Source organism: Perna viridis, chromosome 14, assembly GCF_037379345.1.
Source record: "Perna viridis isolate PV_CMFRI_1.1 ecotype Kerala chromosome 14, ASM3737934v1, whole genome shotgun sequence".
NCBI lineage: Eukaryota > Metazoa > Mollusca > Bivalvia > Mytilida > Mytilidae > Perna > Perna viridis.
In genome coordinates this window covers 5,735,666-5,755,754 of record NC_142458.1, presented here as the reverse complement: position 1 = coordinate 5,755,754, position 20,089 = coordinate 5,735,666, and the positions used below count along the sequence as shown (strand labels likewise).

The window sequence follows — 20,089 nt, the reverse complement described above, 5'->3', positions numbered from 1 at the left end:
AAAGGCATGCAGACTGAAACAGCACGTACCATCTTGGATATTATAAAGACATCAGCAGCACAAAAGAAATGACGGGTCGTCATTTCACGGCTGGGGGAGTTTGAAATAGTCTGCAATGTTGTTTTGTATGAATATTTTATGTATTGTGTAATAACATATTATTGGACTTGTATGAATGTGTATTATGTTTTACTATTTGACTTGGACCGATTGACAGACGAGCTTTGGGGAACTGGTGATTGTATTGCAATCTAGACGTAATCTTCTATATTCTTTTTCATGCTTGATCAGTATGCACTTCTTTTCTCGTCATTTATTGGTTGGTAATTGTCGCGGGTTAATTCCTTTTTTATTTGAACACTCTTACCTAAGTATCTGAACGGACATGTTGGTTTTTATTTTCATCCGAATCTAGGAACCTATATTCTTATCAACTCAACGTATATACGCATTTGCTTTCAACTTAAATACTACTAAGGTTAGTTTCTTTAACATTCCTAGATTAATTGTGCATGTTAATGGTCTAGAAATTAATATTTCTACCTCTAATGAAAGCCCGGTATGAATGATTGTTTGATTGTGTAACTTTCATAATAATTTGCCTCAACACATAAATATGTGGTGATAATTTACTATGCTTAAATAATAGTGATTAATGATGGATTCATTTAACAGTTCGAGTGGACCGCTCAAAAGTAAAAGTGTAAGTCTTTAAATCGATCACACACTGTGGTCATAAAGTAATTGTTTTAAACTACAAATACAACGAGTGATTAATTTTGATACCTCAGGTGCAACACAATAGTACTGGGGACTTTTACTATTCCTGTGACCATTTAAAAATGTGCCTCTTGCACTGTATGTGAGGTAAGCTTAGTGTTTAGTATTCTTGAGGTTTTGCTTTCCTTATGTATTTGCTGTTTTATTTTTTACGCTTATTGTATGCACTTAATCGCTTATGCTCTACAGCTGTTGTTTTGCTATTTAATATATTTGATTAGATAATTTACCATTTTCTTATAATTTGCTACATTTTAATATGGAGTAAACCTACCCCCCCCCCAACCCACCTCCGAGTCAAACTACATATTTAGCTAGTTGGTTTATGCTTCACAAGCAGATTGATAAAGCCGTAAATTAAATTTACTCAAATGTTATATTTTTCCTATGATATGTGAATGTACTAAAATATACATTCACACACATGGTTAATTTTTAATGTTATCTTTATACGCAAGGTGCTATTATTTATCTTGTGTTGTGTATTGAATATAACTGTATTTTACAGGGCATTAACATTTATTGGCAATAAAGCATAGAACTCTGACCGGGGCGACGTTCTGTGTGTGCCAGATGAGGGACACGATGCAGGGCTGGCGCCTATTTGATTATGTTGGTGGCTCCTCATTCTGGGGTCAGATTAGTCCTTAAATGTTGTTGGTGGACTCTAGCTCATGATGAATGGTTTGAGGTAGTAAGTTCCTTATGATAACATAATGTTAAGGATTTTGATGCAATTCTTTTTGTTAGACAAGCTATCAAGACAGCTTTATGGAATCTTGTTTTATCTGACCAGGGCTAAGCGCTGTGTGCGTAGGATAAGGTCAGATTTGTTCTTAAATGTTGTTGGGGGGATCTAGCTCATGGTGAATGGTTTGAGGTAGTAAGTTCCTTATGATAACATAATGTTAAGGATTTTGATGCAATTCTTTTTGTTAGACAAGCTATCACGACAGCTTTATGGAATCTTGTTTTATCTGACCGGGACGAAGCCCTGTGTGCGCAGAATGAGGTCAGATTTGTCCTTAAATGTTGTTGGGGGGAATCTAGCTCATGGTGAATGGTCTGATGTAGTAAGTTCCTTTGATTAGACACATAACCAGTAATAGTTAATAATAGTTTAATAATATGTACAAATTAATTAACAATTATTCATATGTACAAGTCCAGAAATATGCAAAAACTGTAAATTCATGTTTATGTTGTATTCCTTATATGACACTCATTCGCAAAATACATGTTGCCAGTTCGAAGGCTAAACTGAACTCTACTTTTTTATGTCCCTAACAAGTAGGATTAAGTGAATATCCATAAAATTTTAATAAGGTAATTATGTTACCATTTAGGAAATAGCAGCTTTATGTAATTTAATTATAATATTGATGCTGAAGTAAAAAGCTGTTAAAACCAGTTAATTGGCTTTGGCATCAAACACTTTGCTCAAAGGAGATTATGAGTAGCCCCAATTATCACTTCCCTGGACAAACATGTATAAAATATATCTAGCAATTAGTAAGTCTAAATCTTAATCCTTATAGTCTAGAAAATGCTAAATATTTTGAAACCGTGGGAAAGTTAAAAGTACTAAATAACATCAATAAGGTTACATATTTACATAAGTTAACATAGCAATATGCAGTCAATAAAATCAGAAACCCAAGGGAGACAATTTTTGTCATTTTTCTAAAATGCAAAAGATAAGATATTTTGCATGGGTGATAGAACCCTAAAAATTAGAGTTTACTTCTACCAACCCCCTAGAATTAGAGGTTCTGACATTATAATATGTGTTTTCCTGCCATAATAAAATAGAATTATATTTGTATTAACTTTACCATGTGTGTGTGTGTGTGTTTTGTTTTTGTTTTGTTCAAGCTTACTGACAAAGCCAGTACTCTTTCGAGGTTGATAAAACTTCTTGTCTTTTGTCCTATTTGTTAAGATGTCTGTTTTTTTTTTATCTATCTCATAGGTAAAATTAAAAATCGGCAAATCGACAGATTCATTGTTAGTTGTTTAGTCTAGAAATTGTTTCAACTTTTCATTCCTGATCATTTGATGTGTATAACATGATATTTATATCCGACTCGTTAATAAAAAATGTAATGTTTAAGACGACAACATATTACTTGGGTTTATCCTGTGTATCCAGCTTATTCATAGAAATATTTTCACTGCACTATCATAGCAGTTGATACATTTATATGATTAGGGTGATTAAATATATAATTATGGTAATTTCATATGGATTTTCCAAACGCATGGGCAGATATGATACATCTAGATAGTTTTTTGTACAATACAGATTTCTCATATTAAGTGGTTAGATAAGGGTCTCATTCAATCTTATGTAATCATAAATATTTAACAGACATCTTATTATTCTCATTATGTATTTGGTCGCTACGTACGTGAGAATGTTTTTATACAGGCCATGGAAAGTCGACAGAATGAGTTTCGCATAATTTATCAAAAAAAATTGTTTTGAAGTTATTTATGATTAAAATAGTGCAAGGTTTTATATGCTGTTGTGACAAGTATTTTTTTTCTTCAAAAATCATATAATTTTCAGATATCTGCTAATTTCCATATTATTCACGTTTAGTGAAACAATTTCATATTCAATTACTCTACTCTATGTTTGTGTTTTTTTGTATTTTGTATTTTGTTTTTTTGTTTTTTTATTATTATTTTTGTTTTTTTTAATTTTTCTTGTTGTTTTTTTTAAATTTTTATTTTGATTTTGTTTTACTGTTTACTTGAATATACAGTATATTTTTATACTGTTTAAAAACAATCAATGCAGCTTTAAAAGGATGTACATATATGTACAAATCTTTATCTGCCGAAATGTGTATTGAAATGATAAATGTATCACAACATGGTCGCAAATTTAGAAATTGATACTAGTAAATGCCTGTTTTTTATAATCTCCTTTAACTTCGTTTTAACAGACTATCTAACCAGGGATGCAAATATTGGTTTTCCTTTCAATAATATTCAATGACATGTGAAATTGATTATTTAATTCATTTTAACCCGTATGACCGTACGCGTATCGTGCTTTTTTTAAATTACTGACTAGTAATTTAATTGTATGACACATGTGCTAATTTTAATTGTACTGTCTTTACAGAGATATTTCCCAACTCCAAGCTTCAAATCCATGAACAGCAGAAAAACCTTACTATTAAATGGTTGATATTTCTATCACTTTGGTGACAGTTTGGAAGCTCGAGGTAGAATATTACCGAGCTTCAACAGTTTTCAACCGAGAGTGACAAGAAATTGATTTTTTTATTTGTGAATAAATATTTCCAATAACTTAGAGGCAGGATTAAATTTTGATTTCAAGAACTGTATGTAAAGTTAGCGGAAGGAAGCATTTACGTGCCATAATTCATGTGTACAGTATACATTATATTCAAATTGTATGTGTGAGTGAAATAGAAGTAGCTATATGTGTTTAATGGACAAAAAATGAAAAAAAAAACGTTTTCTGTCAAATTGTGTTTAAACTGCATTCCAATGACTGGATTGAGGTGTTAATTGAATCATATCGTATAGGAAAGGTACATTGATCAATTTGATTAACAAAACTTCCTATAATTGTGCTTACATTTATTATTGTTATATATACATTATTATGTTGAAAATAAAATGTTTCAAAAAAAAAATAATTCAGATCAAAAATATTTTGCAGGGAATTTTGTTTACAGTACATGTTCAAAATGTGTTCTAAAATCAGATCATACCTTTCCTTTTGCAATCTTAATATGAAGAAAAATTGAAAATTCGCAAATTTTGAAGAACCATGATCCTTCCTGTAAACCATACAAGTTGTCTTTCGGTAGCGTTTTGTTTTAATATATAAATACAAAAATATATCACCACAAGCAAGTTAGAAACCATATTTTACTTCCATGTAGACGTTTACACTTCCCGCAGCACTTTTTGAAAAATATACATATTCATTGACCTATTATTTAAATTTGGATATACAATTTTGTTATCTTCCCACTGCACTTTTGACATTTATGCGGTACGACCAAGGCTTGATTAACCGATCACGTGACTCATTTTCATTGCACATTTTGACATTTTGTTGATGTTTTTGTGTTTGGGAAGTTTTATTTAATGAACGTGTATACTTAAAATATGAGCATCGACGAAATTTCTCATATTAAAATGAGTTAAAAGTAGCCCGTTTATGTAAATGAAAGTATGACAATTTATGACTTTTCTCCTTAACGCACCCGCACAAGCTGTTTTACTCGCATTATCCATGGGTGTCGATAAAGATACTAAAGATTTAAAGAAAAAGACAGATACAAAAATCCCTACGTTCTGTAGTTTAAATGTCATTGTTGTTGATGTTTGGGGTTATATCAAAATATTTCCTAAAACCTGGAAATAGGTACATGTAGTAAAGTATTAAACAACGGTGTAGGTTTATGGTTGTATGTACACCTCACTCATAGCTTAGGAAGGGTTTGTTCCAAAAGACCAATTTTACTTTTATTAGAATTATCTCTGTTGTATAAATATGAAAAATGAAAAGAAATTGACAAAAAAAATATTGTTTGATTTATATATTGTTTTACAAACCCAATCATGCCGCATCGTGACACCGCCCTTTTGTTGAACATGCTGTTTCCTTGTTATTATCGGTTAACATATATTTTTATTGCATTATTAAAGCTTATATTTAAGGAGGTACACCTAGGGTAAGGGACATGACCCTTACATATCATTGAAAAGTTTTTAATCAGAATTGTAAGAATCAAGGTAGCTTGGTGGATTTATTCTGTTTCAAATGAAGGATTGATAAGCTTTGAAGAAATTAAGTATCATACAAACATATCACTGATTGCAAGAGTTATGTCCCTTACCTTAGGTCTAACGCATTTTAATAATTCTATCGTAAACATAATTTTATGTCATTTTCCGTAACAAAGGATAACGAGAATGGAACTGTGGATTGATAAAAAATACAACAAACACAAGGGGACAAAAATATCAGCTCAAAGCCACCGGTGAACTTTCCATTAACGTTGTGGAAACTCTTACACCACATGCAATTCTAATCAGGCGTACACCGAAAGAGATTGACCGTGTAGCCAGCATTCATAAATTGGGACAGGCGCAAAGAGAATGCTCAGAAGTTAAAGTCCTTCGGCGTGATCACAACCCGTCCCTTTTTACATCTAGCTAATATGGACAATATTGCACAATTCAACACACATAAAAATCAGTTCAAAAATCTATGATTATCTTTTTCAAACTGAAAACAAGAACAGATTATAAGAGTAATCAAGGAAATCAAGGTTACAGCGGTAATCAAAAGAATTTAATCCAGGGACAAAACCTTGGAGCATGGACCAGGTGCACCGGTAGGGTAAGCGTCATCTGCCTATCTAGAAACACCCGCCGAGTTGATCAAGTTCTTGGTAAGTAACACTATTACACGAATGAAGGACTACTAGAAGCTAACTGACATGCTCTAAACAAAAAAAATATTTCCTTATCGCATGCAATATTAATTTTTCCCCAATGATGGGTTGAGAACTATGGGACATCGAAAGACACAGAATAAGGGCACAACCCATGTCGTGCCGAAAACTGCTTTTTAGTATTGTGTGGATGTAAAGATCCTATGGGCGAATCAAAATGCTACCTTTTACGAATTGACAATTTTATCATAACTATATCCCTTATAAATTAGAATATGCCATTGTATATTTAAATAATTTGATGAGTATTTAGCAAAAATATTAGATAAAGTGTATTTTAATTTGCATGATTCACATAAAATGTATAGCTTTGTTGTCCAAATATTTCAAATTCATTATGAGAAATTAAATAAAATCAGCTTTTGAAGGACCACTACTTATAGATGCACTGTCTGTATCGCAATGGTAAGAGTACTTGACGTATCATTCATACAAGATGATACTCCAGAAAAACAACACCCAGAATACAACGATTCTCTTTTGTGTACAGTCTGTTAACAGATACCACGATGGAACATTCGAACATATACTATTCCGATGTGGAACACCATGACGATCCAGATATAAGTGGACAGGTGATAAGTGATTATGAGTACATATATCCACCCAGACAAAGCGACCAAACCGTTACTCGAAGAGGGGAGTGTAGTTTTGAGGAGATAACGGAACTTCGTTACAGTAGGAGATTTTGGATGACTGCTTTCAGTGTAGTGGTAGTTGTTTCGATTCTGTTAATCAGTCTAACTTTGTATTTTGCATTACTGGGACCAACTATTCAACAGAAAACCAGTTTCAAAGGTATGGTAGAGTAATTAAATCCGTTCTTGAATTTAGAGATCTCGTTGTAGCTAAACCATTGTCACTTTTACATGACAAATATGTTGTTGTAATATCAGACAAAGGCCAAAACAATATTGTTTTTTTTCTGCAAAACCTTTACAATCCAATGTTTATTATCAGAGGTAGGCGTAGAAAATAACAGCAGTGATAAAATCTTCACTGCCACTACACTCTCCAAAGAAGAAATAGGGGATAACCATATTAACTACCAAAGACGGTGATTGTGATCTATAGTCTTTGTTCTGGATTCCTTAACTTTACATGAATCTTTTTAAACAACACTTCGTGGCTGGATCTGCAAAATGTGCAACCAAATCTCTTTCAAAATCTTTAATTTACTCAGAGCTATTAAAGAAGGTTTTCAGTCCTACTACAAAACTTGTTACTCCCGCAGCGATGCTGAAAAATCCGGTATCTTCTGGAAACCGTCAATTCAAGATTATTAGCAGAATACAACAGCACTTAAACCGGTGATTTTTCATCTCTTACATTTATATTCCACATACCCAGTTAAAATCCCGACTCAAAAAATATTTTACATCGTTGTTACTCCAAAATGATGGTACACCTATATATATATTTAGATAATAATTTTAATCCATCTTTAAATATACCTGAGAACAGATTTTTAAAATGCTACAATTTGTTTTCAACCAACGGGCGATATTCCTATGGGAAATATTGCTCCCCTACTCTCTGACATATTCCTTCACTCCTAACAGGCTGACTTGAAAACTAGTCTGAAGTACTAAGGACATAGGCTAGACATTAAAAACAGACATACACAACAAAAAACATGAAGTAACTAAAATCATACATACAAAGTAACAAAAGCAAATGAATGACTCCACTAAAAACTTGGAGTATGGACCAGGTGCATCGGTAGGGTAAGCATCCTCTGCCTTTTTAGAAACATCGGCCGAGTTGCTCATAAATATCAAGTCCGGGGAAGACGAATAAGGAAAGGAAAACATTAACATGATGATTAAACTATGGGAGAAGAAACTATGACCCGTTGAATAAATCAGTTTTTATGGTGCGGATGGATACGCCATAACGATCCACGAGTTCATTATGACGACCATAACACTTCTGTAGTGATGATGTCAATCTTGTAACAACATAACCCTGTTCCAGAAGTCTAACTGTAAGAGTCCTAACGCGATTTAAGAAGACTTAACGTATGAGTTGTGATATCAAAACTCCATACGCAAGTGCTAAAGGGACATTCAATAAAGTATTAAAACTACTTGACAAACCAATACAATTATTGAAACTACAATTTAGAGAATGATCAGAGGAACCATGGCTCTAGTTGAAATCAAAAATAGCCTCTATGATTTAAACAGGTATTAATCTTTATAAAAAAGCAGTAAATTTATTAAAAGTCTATTGAAGTTTTAGTAACTAAATAATTTAAAATATAAAAAGTATATCTGATCCTTTAGTCATAAGACAATTTTAGATAGAAAAGGTGACATGACAATCCTGCTAACGGAGACTATAGATACTTTATTTAATAGTACGAAGAAAGCATATTGAATTTTTTTTTTTTTTTTTTTGTTTTTTGTTATTTATTTATTGTATATTTATTTATTTATAAATTTATTTTTGTAATATTTCAGCAACATCATGCTGGTGCCAGCCATGTTCTAATAACGATACATGTGCCATTCTTCGAAGCTCTCACAGATGTTCTTGTATGCCTTGTCACAACGACACGAAATGTGAAAGTATATATTTGCTAGTCAATTGTCAAAAGTCAATGTATGCTATGGATATATGGATAGAACTTTAATTATACTTAGCAGTAAAATAATGACGCATGTACAAATATAAATAGATTGTTCAAGTGTTCGTGTATAGCTTCTTTAATTTTGTCACATGTGTTTCATATGTATAAGTAGGGTTTAAATAAAGATAGGCTTTTTTCGTCTAAACAATGGCTTGTTATTATTATGTCTCGAGGCTAAAAAGAGTTCAAGTGTGTCTCTTTATTTATCTCGGTCATACGTGTCAAAGAAGGACAGAAATATAGAAAAAAATTGAGAGCTTTGGATTTGTGATAAGAACAACGTATTGCTCTCATGTTAAATAAATATAACAAAGTCACCTATTCTAACGCACTCTCTACTTTGATATTAAATCGATAAAGGAAGTCCTTTATCTGATCACATTTGTAAAGTTCTAGCCTATCAACATTATTCCGGGTATCAACAAAAAAACATTGTCCTACTTCTAAAACGTCAAGAAGCTTCAGATAATTGATATTTGTTTTTGTCTTCTTTTTTTGTTTTGTTTTGTGTTTTTGTTTTGTGTATTTTGTTTATTTTTGCTTTTGTTGTTTTTTGTTTTGTTGTTTTTTTTTGTTTTGTTACTGTATGGTTACACCCGAAATTTTAATTCGAAATACATAGAAACAGTTATTTTGTACCAACTTCAATATGCAAGATCCATCCATAAACAAATTTTAACAAGATATTTAAAACAAGGTAATGAGTTTACATCTCTCTCTCTCTCTCTCTCTCTCTCTCTCTCTCTCTCTCTCTCTCTCTCTCTCTCTCTCTCTCTCTCTTGAATTCAACGAAAAATGCATCATTTAATTGAATGCAGTGAGATAGCAAACGAAAATGACGAAATGGCAAAGGAGTGCTAATCCATTGTGTATTAAATGAAATATAATCTAAATTGCAATCTTTCTCGAGATACAAAAAAAAAAAACAAACAATCCGAACAATCATTTCTATTTGTTTTTTTACAGGTATTTATTATCGATTATGTTCAAAAGGCTGGTTAAGACATGATGACAAGTGCTATTACTTCAGTGAATTTAAAAGGACATGGGTTGGCGCAAAGGTATGCATTTCGTGTAAAACACAATCACCTTAATTTGATATTGTAAGATTTCAGTGTATACGTGCTCCAAATAAGAAAATGCATTCAGATATAGATGTCACTTTTACAAATATCGTTGTAATCATGTCACTGAATGGTGCTACCATGTCAAAAGTGTATAACCGTGCATGTAATGTAGTAATCTTTACAAAATGCTGTAGAAATATCAATGGTAGTAAGATTTTGTTCATGTTAACCTGTAAAATACTTTGCATATACTGTAAGTTAATACGATACTTTGTTGATGTTGTAAGTTTGTAAGATATTTGGTTGATGTTTTAAGCCTGTAAGATACTTTGTTGATGTTGAATTCTACAAGATACCTTGTTGATGCTGTATGCATGTACGATTCTTTCTTGATGGTGTAAGCATATAAGATTTATTATACCAAGTCAATTTCCTGGATGAATTTACTACAAAGAAATGTAATATTTGAGAAATGTGTATGATCAAACAAGATATGATAAAGTACTCTGTAATCACCGCGGTCATTATCCAACAATTGATGCGGAAAAGACAAGTTTGATGTTATAATGATCCTCACTGAATATGTAAAAAGGTTTTAAGTCGTGGTCAAAGATGTCATGAAGAGAGCAAATGCTATGCGTTGTTTTTTTTTTTTTTTTTTTTTTTTTTTTTTTTTTTTTTTTTGTTTATATATATAAAATGCATTCATTATATGTTTATAAAACATCAAGAGATTAAGAGAATAATGACATAACAACATTGAAAATAATTAGTAAATTAGGATTATGTTATTGATAGCTCCAGATTGGCCAAGATACCGTAGCAAAAGATTGCAACTACATCCGAAGTCAATCAGCTTCGATATATTATCAATAAAGTGTCAAACATTAAACGACAGTTGATATAGAGTGAACCTGTCAAAACCGAACCGTGAAAAATCTTCTAAATTAGACATTTTTATAACCCTCTTTACATCAACTTGTATGTATGAATAACATGTTTTGAACAACTTTCTGAATCGACAAAAGGTCAGTTTGCACATTTGTCAATGTATTTAAATATGATTGCATCACGGGTTGCACGTAATGGGAGGTAATTCCTTATTACATGTTTTTTTAGTGTTGTGTATTTATCGTTTACATTTCTTACCAGATATTTGCTGTTTTCATTCTAAGATATTTTCACTTTGAATGCACTATATAAATGAAAACAAACTAATTCCATTAAAAAATAAGATTTTTTTTTTCAAATGTGTTAGAGATTATTATATAGTGCTTAGTTTTTTTGTTTTTTTGTTTTTTTTTTTGTTATTGAATTCTATTTTTAAACCAATACATTTCTTATATTTGAAGTTATTTTATATGAAAACCATTAGAACACTATTTTGTGAAAATAATTATAATTCAGAGATATCTACGAAGAAAGCAACATAAAAAATTTATATATGACACAAACTTTGATAATGACTTTTTTATATGAAATGGTACTTACTTTTACAGAAATATTGCAAAAATCGGAGTAGTTTTCTGGCAGAACCAAAAACAAGAGACAGCATCAACTTTCTTAAGTCTGTAGCACAGAACAAGAGTGACAGTACGCATACTTTTCAATTATACATTTCGTTGCAAATTAAAATATAAAAAAACTAGATTATTTGAATTTAAATACACATTAATTGACAAAAAAAAATTGCCAAATTATAAGAATACTGACCAATCTTTTCGTTCTTCTTTTTCGTGTTTTTGTTAAGTTATGAAAGTGTACTATTTTACTACAATATTTTGCATGAATAGCATAAGTCTATATTTGTGTCACATTTTTCAGCATTTTGGTTAGGAGGGACAGATACTCAGAAAGAGTCCGAATGGATTTGGGCATTTAGTAAAACACGAGTCAACGTTAACGTGACAGATTGGCATAACGGAACGGAATCAGAGCCTAACAATTATAATGGAATGGAAAATTGCATGACTTTGCATAGAAACTTCAATAGGTACGAGTGGAATGATGAATTCTGCGGGAACTCTTTTAGATTTATATGTGAACAGAAATGAACGCTCTAAGCGATTGAACAGTGACAGAGTTATTTACATGGAATCATGATACCTACATGTGCCAAACAAATCACTTTCAAAGACTTACAGACTTTTTCATTTTTAAATGCGATTTCATATTATATAATGGTCAGTTTGTTCATTGTTTCGTGCTTTTGTCAGTTATTGGCTACTGATATCATGATTTTTGATGTTCGTTATTCTGGTCGGATATTTGGTAGTTTCTTATTCGTACTTCGTACAAGAAACTATATTTCAGCCCTTGACTTGTAGCCCATTCGAATCTCGAATTGATTTTATTTGTTCATTTATGTTGTATTGCTTACTGACCATTATTGACGAGGCCACATATTTTACTCACAAATGCAATACCGCCCCATGAATGATTAAATAGTAATTGCATTCCGGGTACTAAAATTGTAGGAAAGTACTCCAATCATGATCGATAATCGTTCATATTTGAAAGTTCTCCTTTAAATGGCTTAGTTTTTTTTACACATATTAGTAATAATAATAACAATTATTATAATTATAAAAAATAAATGAATAATGAATAAATAAAGGGCAATAACTGCAAAATAAACAAACACAAAAGACGTTCAATTGAAATAATCAAAGTGAGTGAATTATGACTTCATGACAAAATGACTTCATACACTTAGATTGTGACCATATTGCGACGTACTTTGCATATCTAACTATTGCTAGCCCAAATCAATTTATTATCGAAAAAAATCGAATTTTGTTCTTGTGAAAATTATCTTGATATATGGTTATTTATCACATGCTTAATAGTGCTTATTTAATCTTTATTTAGGACTGTGTCTCACAAAAAAAACAATGCATGCAAAAGTGTGCAGGGGCCACTTTATCCGATTCCAATGAAATTTTGCATGAATATATCTTGTAGCATACATTTGTTTTTTTCTTTTAGTTGTCACATTCAACCACTTATGAATAAATATACTACATTTCAATGAATAATTATTATTTGCCTTTTGAGAATGTAAGTTTTTACATAAGTTTTAGCAAAATCTCCCTATTTCAGACCATATGTCCTTTACAAGAGCACACTTCAACAGATAACGAAACATGTTTTCATTATCTAAATATATTGTTAAAAGAAATATGAACAAAACATAATGTCGGCTACAAAAAATATATCCAAAGTATGCATTCCAATACACTATACATGGACAAAATTTCATCATTTATTAAGTTAAACCCAGTTTTATATCATCAGAAATGTCATCTTCATCAAATCGGAACTTTTCTACATCATTTTATTCCGTACAAAATTCAGTACAAACAATTTTGTTTTATCATATAAATCATATAAAAAATTAAGAATAAAAAAAAGATAAGAAATCAAAGTGCCGAAAGCACTGAAACAAAATGGATTTTGTTTATGATTTGAAATCGGAATAATAAAAACAAAATGTAATACTTTATACATTCAGTTACATTATATTTAACAAAATGTTGAAAATACCACAGTTGATTGTGTATATAACTGAATGAAGTAGCATACCAAAACAAACATGCATGATTAAATCATTGATTCCAGTGATTCTAGATTTTTGTTACTTTGCATGTATGATTTTAGTTGACTTCATGCTCTTTGTTGTGTATGTTTGTTTTCCATGTCTGGTCTTTGTCCATGGATAACGTTCTTTGGATTACCGCTAAAACATTGGTTCCCTTATTATTCTTTGTAAAAGATAAGAGGAACACATAACTAGTGCTTGACATAAAAAGGGCATTCTAGATCTGTATATAATTCTGTAATGTATTGTGAATGGTATGCAGGCCAAGAAACAAACTAGTACCCCAAATGAAACAGAAAAGTCATATGTTATACATTGCACGCCGTTATTGTTGTTGGAAATACAACATTTTTAACTATTTTTACAAAGGTAGAAATGGCTTGTCTAGTACACGCCGCCCATTAAAAACATATATTTACCTGTATTAAAAAACATGGCTTTTTTACAGCACCAAACATTAAATCACTTTGCAATAGAACTAATTGAAGTATTTTTCATAGAAAACAGATAAGGAATAACCAGAAACCAGTGCAGTTATATGTAAATGAAAGCAAACAAAAGTTAATAATTAATATAACGTGTTTAATCAGTTATATATATGTTGCATTTACTCCTATATGGACATTCAAACTGCCATGAAAACAATCTGCGATCTAACAAGTGAAATCTTCGCTTTTAATCCCGCTATCAGTAAAATAAAAGAAAAAACCTTTATAGACAGAAAGTTATTCAATTTTTATCCAAGCATACTTTTCACCATACAGCATACCTAGAGAACGAATTGCTTAAAATTTCAAGCTGCTGTTATGAGCATCTGCTGATTAAAACAATCGAGAAAATTTTCAACTATCAAACCAATGATGTCAAAAAAGAAAATTATTTCTGGAAAAAAATTTAGACGGACGGACAAAATGTTATAGATTGAAATATGGACACATGGACAAGGGTAAAACAGCATACCATAGGCTATACCCAAATAAGGCTATAAATACTAAAAAAGTGGGTCTCAGCACGTAAAAACAAGTTTTGTCTACAAAAATGCAAAAATATGTTTGGAATGATCAAAAATCAAAAACCAATTTCTTGCTTTTCTTCGACAGTTATTCCATTTGATATTGGCTGGAGGACGATTCTTAGAAATCATTGCATTACTTATCGTGATAAAATCCATCTTTATCTGTTGAATAGTGACTCGTTAGTATTATATGATCAAAGAACGATGTCATTAACTAGTCAGTCAATAAATGTTTTTTTTTAAATAATCATGTAACGATTAAAACAATTCGGAAAATAAGTACTTGGAATGTCGGTAATGAATTCACGATACAGCCGGGCGAATGAATTTAGTATAGCGCATATGCTCTAGGTAGTTGACGACCGATTTTGCTTATATTGAGACACTGTTGTTTAATGTTAATGATAGGAAACATGGTATGCATTGTACTTTTTATTGTCATGCTATTTGTAAGCTATTCGAATGATTTTCGGTCAATGAATTCTTGTTGATTCATAAAAATAAATGTTTATGTTTTCTTGTATTAATTGTTTTGTTTTGTTTTTTTTTTTTGTTTTTGTTTTTTTGTTTTTGTTTTTGTTTTATTTTTGTTTTTTTTTCTTTTTAAAAAAGGAACTGTAATTAAAACAATTGTGCGTTTCAAGACTGTTTTTACTTGTAATGTTCTTTTTTTAGAAAACTATTTTTATAGGAATCTCATGTAGCAGCTTCTTATCGAAAATTGTAACCTGACTAACCAATCATCTTATAAAAAAAATACAAGTAAAATGTATACTGTAACTAACGTAATGTTTCATTAACGGAACTAAAAAGCCTGGGTTTTACAAGATAAAAAGCAACAAAAACAAAAATAAAACAAAATCAAAATAAAATGAAAACAAAAAATAGATACATAAACTAAATTTGAGATTTTACTGTAATTATCGAACTTGTCAATTATATCTTAAATTTCAATTGATTTATTCGGTCAATATATATTTTAAGGATATTTTTGAGGAAAAACTCGATTTAGGATTATTTAAGAAACCGAACCCTACTGTTTATGCTGACCAATTGTTTCATATTTAATGGTTGTATTTATTTGCTTTATAAAAAAAATGTCAGTAAAAAATCCTTAACTTTACTGTGTCTACATTTATCAATATTACTATTACAATTTGTAATTTATTTGTGCAGATAACGATTTAGTACAAAACAGGTACATTATTTACAATCTATCAATACTTCATACGGGTACTTTGAATAATATCTGCTGTTAGATGGAAATGATAGGAAAATTTAGTTTTCAGATAATAGTATTTTTACACCACTTTGGTTCTGCAATAATTAAAGTATTATTAAATGAAAGATTTAGACAAATAATGCAATGTCATAAATTCTAAAAAAAAATGATAAAAGGTTTGAAACATTTTTTTTCACCCGACATCTGTATACGCACACCGTTTATACTTTTTTACAATTAAGACTACTTTCAATTTATATATTTTATATACAGATAAAATGTTTACTGCTATGTCAAGCGGTTGATTTTTTATGCATATCTCGACACTTTGATTTTGACAGAACTTATATTGGTATTGTCATATTTTATAGGTTGCATCAAAAAAGAAAATAGACCAAGTTAAAGTCAACCAAAAATTAATGAAAAAACAAAGAACCAAACAAAAAAGGAAAACATTGATTTAATTATTCCGTCTTACTGATATCTTTATACTTTCCTATTTAGATTTTTCTTGGCTATTATCGTTTTACATGTTTCTACTGTTGCTAAGTGTATCATTTGTATTTACTTTCTTTCTTCTTCTTAAAGTCATTGGAATTCAATACTAATATTTACTACTTTTCACGTTTTGACTTGATTTACAGTTTATACCGTTAAAGTTTACTGTTGATTAGACAAAATAACCTTTTTAGAGTGGGACTTTAAATTTGAATCAAACTGTTCCTTTCCGTAAATCATTTTTAAACACTTAATAAATTCAATTGTCTGACCTTATGAACAGATAAGAGGCATGTCTATATATTTGAAAACGAATGGGAAAGGTAATCCTTAAGAGGAATATCGTAGTACATTGTGTAAGTTGGTGCATTAGTTAGAACATTTTATTGGAAAGCGTCATTTTATTTTCAATAGATAAGCTCCTTATTGTTTCAACCCTTTAGTTTAAAACTAAACAAAACAAAACAAACATAATAATTAGATTTGCTGTTGCTTTTTTTGAGGAAAAAATAGTACTTAATGACACTAGATATCATATTAAACAAAAAACGAGATGGATATGTCAAAATTGTAAGAGTAATCAAGGGAACCAAGGTTATAGCGGTAATCAAAAGAATATAATCCAGGGACAAAGACCCGACATGGAAAACAGACATACACAACAAAGAACATAAAGTAACTAAAATCATACATACAAAGTAACAAAATCAAAAGAGCAACTCGGACTCCACTAAAAACTGGGAGCATGGACCAGGTGCACCGGTATTGTAAGCGTCCTCTGCTTTTCTAGAAACACCCGCCGAGTTGCTCATAAAAAGTCAAGTCCGGGGTAGACAAACGAGGAAAGGAAAACTAAGAATCACGTATCACAGTTACTTTATTTTATCCATCACATCAACTATTTAAAAAAAACAAGAGTTGTATAATCCAATTTCTTGGTTGTAGGCAGAGTTTGGGCAGACGAGTGCTTCAAATATGGTGATGGTTGGTCAAATTGTTCCTTAACATGTTGTGGTAGTTTTGGATACGAGTTGTGCCTCGAATTTTGTGACTCCTCCTCTAATAATACGTCAGAAGATAGTGGCTTGTAAATACAGTATATTAAAATTGCACGTGTAATGCCGTTCAATTTGTTTTATAGTGTTTGTATGTTATAAGAGGGTATAACCACTTATTGTAGAAAATGTCATTAATATTGACTTCAAAATAGGAAATGTGTTTTAGGTAGTTGTTTAGGCAAACATTTAAAATAATCCATACGTCGACTTTAAGTTACAATGTCTAAGGAACCAGGAATCCGTCAAACATTATCCAAACAACGTTTGTTTGTTTTGATTAAATAAAAAAGAACTAAAATCATGAAATAACGGTTAATATGAAAATACGTATGGATATGAGGCTATTAAGGGGGTTCTCATTAATGACCTAGAAAACAATCACAACGTAACAATAACTTATTATTTTGTTTATCAGATTCATAAACTTATTTTTTATGACGATAAAATGAAATTATAACAATTTTCGTGCTACACTTTTAACAAATATATTTCAGAAATGAAATTGAAATCATAGGAATTATTTTACTGGTAATAATTGGTTTAGCGATACTCGATAATTGGTGCTGCAACGGAGATTGTTTTAGAGGCATTTCCAAATTACCTTCTTTGTGCTTGAAAGGATGTTGGAAATGCTGCAAATATATATGCTGCGCTTGTTGTAATAAAGACAACCCTGAAATTTCAACGGCAGGTAAATTGTATAGTTATGATTACGTATTATCTTAAAAAAATGTTGACTCTCAAGTTTATGTTTAAAACTGCTTTCATTTAAGACATGACAAAAAGTCATTTCCAATTATATTTTTTGCTTAATGATGTCAAATTTAATGATAATACTATTATGATTAATTTGGAAAAAGGAATAACCAAAATATGATCGCGAGTGCCGAAGAATGCCTAGATATAACGAGTGTGCGAAACTTGTTCCGTCCATCATAATTAGGTAATTTATGATAACCAATTGATTATACTATTAATTATATGAATTTCCTCCATTATTCATTACAATTTTCATTATGAATTTATATTGTGTGAACGGCGGATTGATATTCGTGTTGTAAAGTTTTGCCTGGAAAAACTGCGAATTTGAATTTACCAATTTTACACAGTGTGAATTGTCGACTTTTTTACGCAGTGAACATTCGATAAATCACTTCCATCTATGTTATAAATAAAAGTAGACAACAACATGTACAGAACATTGTTTATAAAACAGTTGTCTACATCAACATTTTTTACAGATGAAGCATCATTCAGAGCCATTTTCACGACAAGTGAATACGTGTCGAATGAGAACTATATCAATGAACCAAATGCAGATTTGTCTATTCGGTCGCACCCAATTATTCCAAACACAATGGAAGAACACTCGTACAACCAGGCACAAGTCCCCGTGTAACATGCATAGAATCAATAATCGCCATCAACAAGACACAATAATCACCATCACATGCATTCTATAAAATGTAGTAGTTCAATATTGAATTATTTCGTCAATCTGTCTATTTTTATTGTTATTGTCTATAGGGGTTGTAGTAAAACGTGCGAAGCTTATTCATAATTACGCCAACGCAAGCAGTTTCTGTATTCATGTAGATACTTATGGAAACAGTGGAAAATAGAGTCAACTTTACAGAAAAAAAGTCAAAAATTTTACTACAAGTTGTTAGTATATGTCATAATCATTATCGCTTTATGCTTTCCTTTTGTGTCTATAGTTTTTAACCATAGTTTATGACTTTTATCCAACAAGCTTATGTTTTTGGTGTTAATATGTATTTAAAACTGCCATTAAGAAGTGTACAAAATGACCAAATCATAGAAAATATTTAAGACTTCCTAATAACAATCCGTGATGTAAACGGAAATAAGAAAAAAGGGAATCGTTATTACGAAAAACTATCAACATTGCAATAAACATGCACGTTTAGCAATCTGGATATTTGTCATCTTTGTTATGAGTCACAGTATAGTACCTTAACAGCTCCGTGTAACAAAAATTCCGATCAGACATCGACAATCCATTCAACCGGTGATCGCATCACGGGTCCACAGAGCGGTCACTGTATTCTAAGGTTTTCATGTTTTGTTTTCTTTCTCAATTGTTCACATATTTACATAATTCAATAGATTCGAACATCAATTTATACTTTTTTTTAACATTTGTTTTATTTTAAGAGATTATCCATCATTTTACATAACAAAATTGCGATCAGATCGGTCATCGGTTATCGATCCGTCAACGATCAATCAGTCAGTGGTCATCAATACGTCAAAAAATCGTGGCGCGGATCGGTTCAAGGACTGTATATTTTACGATGTAAGAATTAAGTAAACACATTGATATATTTATATATATAAGGGTCTGAAAAATTCCCAACGATGTTAGAACTGTCAAATTTGCGATGCAAATTTTTGGTTGTTCCCTCCGCGGGACTCGAACTCGTACCACTGCGACATCCATGGCAACACCGCCTGCACAAAGTCCTAGTGGTCTAGGGCGCTGGACTTTGTGCAGGCGGTGTTGCAATAGATGTCACAGCGGTACGAGTTCGAGTCCCGCGGAGAGAACGACCAAAAATTCGCATCGCAAATTTGACAGTTCTTACATCGTTCGGAATTTTTCACACCCTTCTATAAGTTTACGTTATCTTCCCTGTATCAATTTGATCCGATGGAGCAGTGTAGCGAATAGAGTCG

The 20,089-nt window shown here is 31.1% G+C and overlaps 2 protein-coding genes and 1 long non-coding RNA gene across 3 annotated transcripts; all 3 read left to right on the top strand.

The window, feature by feature from the left end:
- Window positions 1–368: 368 nt before the first annotated feature.
- LOC148597899 (uncharacterized) lies at window positions 369–4,445 on the top strand. Its single transcript, XR_015918764.1, has 4 exons — window positions 369–478; window positions 792–867; window positions 1,289–1,471; window positions 3,917–4,445. It is a non-coding gene; the product is annotated as an uncharacterized LOC148597899 (long non-coding RNA).
- A 2,166-nt stretch (window positions 4,446–6,611) lies between these two features.
- LOC148597898 (aggrecan core protein-like) lies at window positions 6,612–13,100 on the top strand. The gene is made up of 5 exons (XM_088562503.1): window positions 6,612–7,091; window positions 8,759–8,866; window positions 9,895–9,989; window positions 11,495–11,588; window positions 11,820–13,100. Exons 1-5 carry the CDS (start codon window positions 6,803–6,805, stop codon window positions 12,047–12,049), a joined length of 816 nt encoding a protein of 271 aa, XP_088418629.1. The 5' UTR covers window positions 6,612–6,802; the 3' UTR covers window positions 12,050–13,100.
- A 2,748-nt stretch (window positions 13,101–15,848) lies between these two features.
- On the top strand, window positions 15,849–19,475 carry LOC148597897 (uncharacterized). Its single transcript, XM_088562504.1, has 4 exons — window positions 15,849–15,925; window positions 17,277–17,418; window positions 17,884–18,080; window positions 18,631–19,475. Exons 1-4 carry the CDS (start codon window positions 15,871–15,873, stop codon window positions 18,786–18,788), a joined length of 552 nt encoding a protein of 183 aa, XP_088418630.1. The 5' UTR covers window positions 15,849–15,870; the 3' UTR covers window positions 18,789–19,475.
- The last annotated feature ends 614 nt before the right edge of the window (window positions 19,476–20,089 follow it).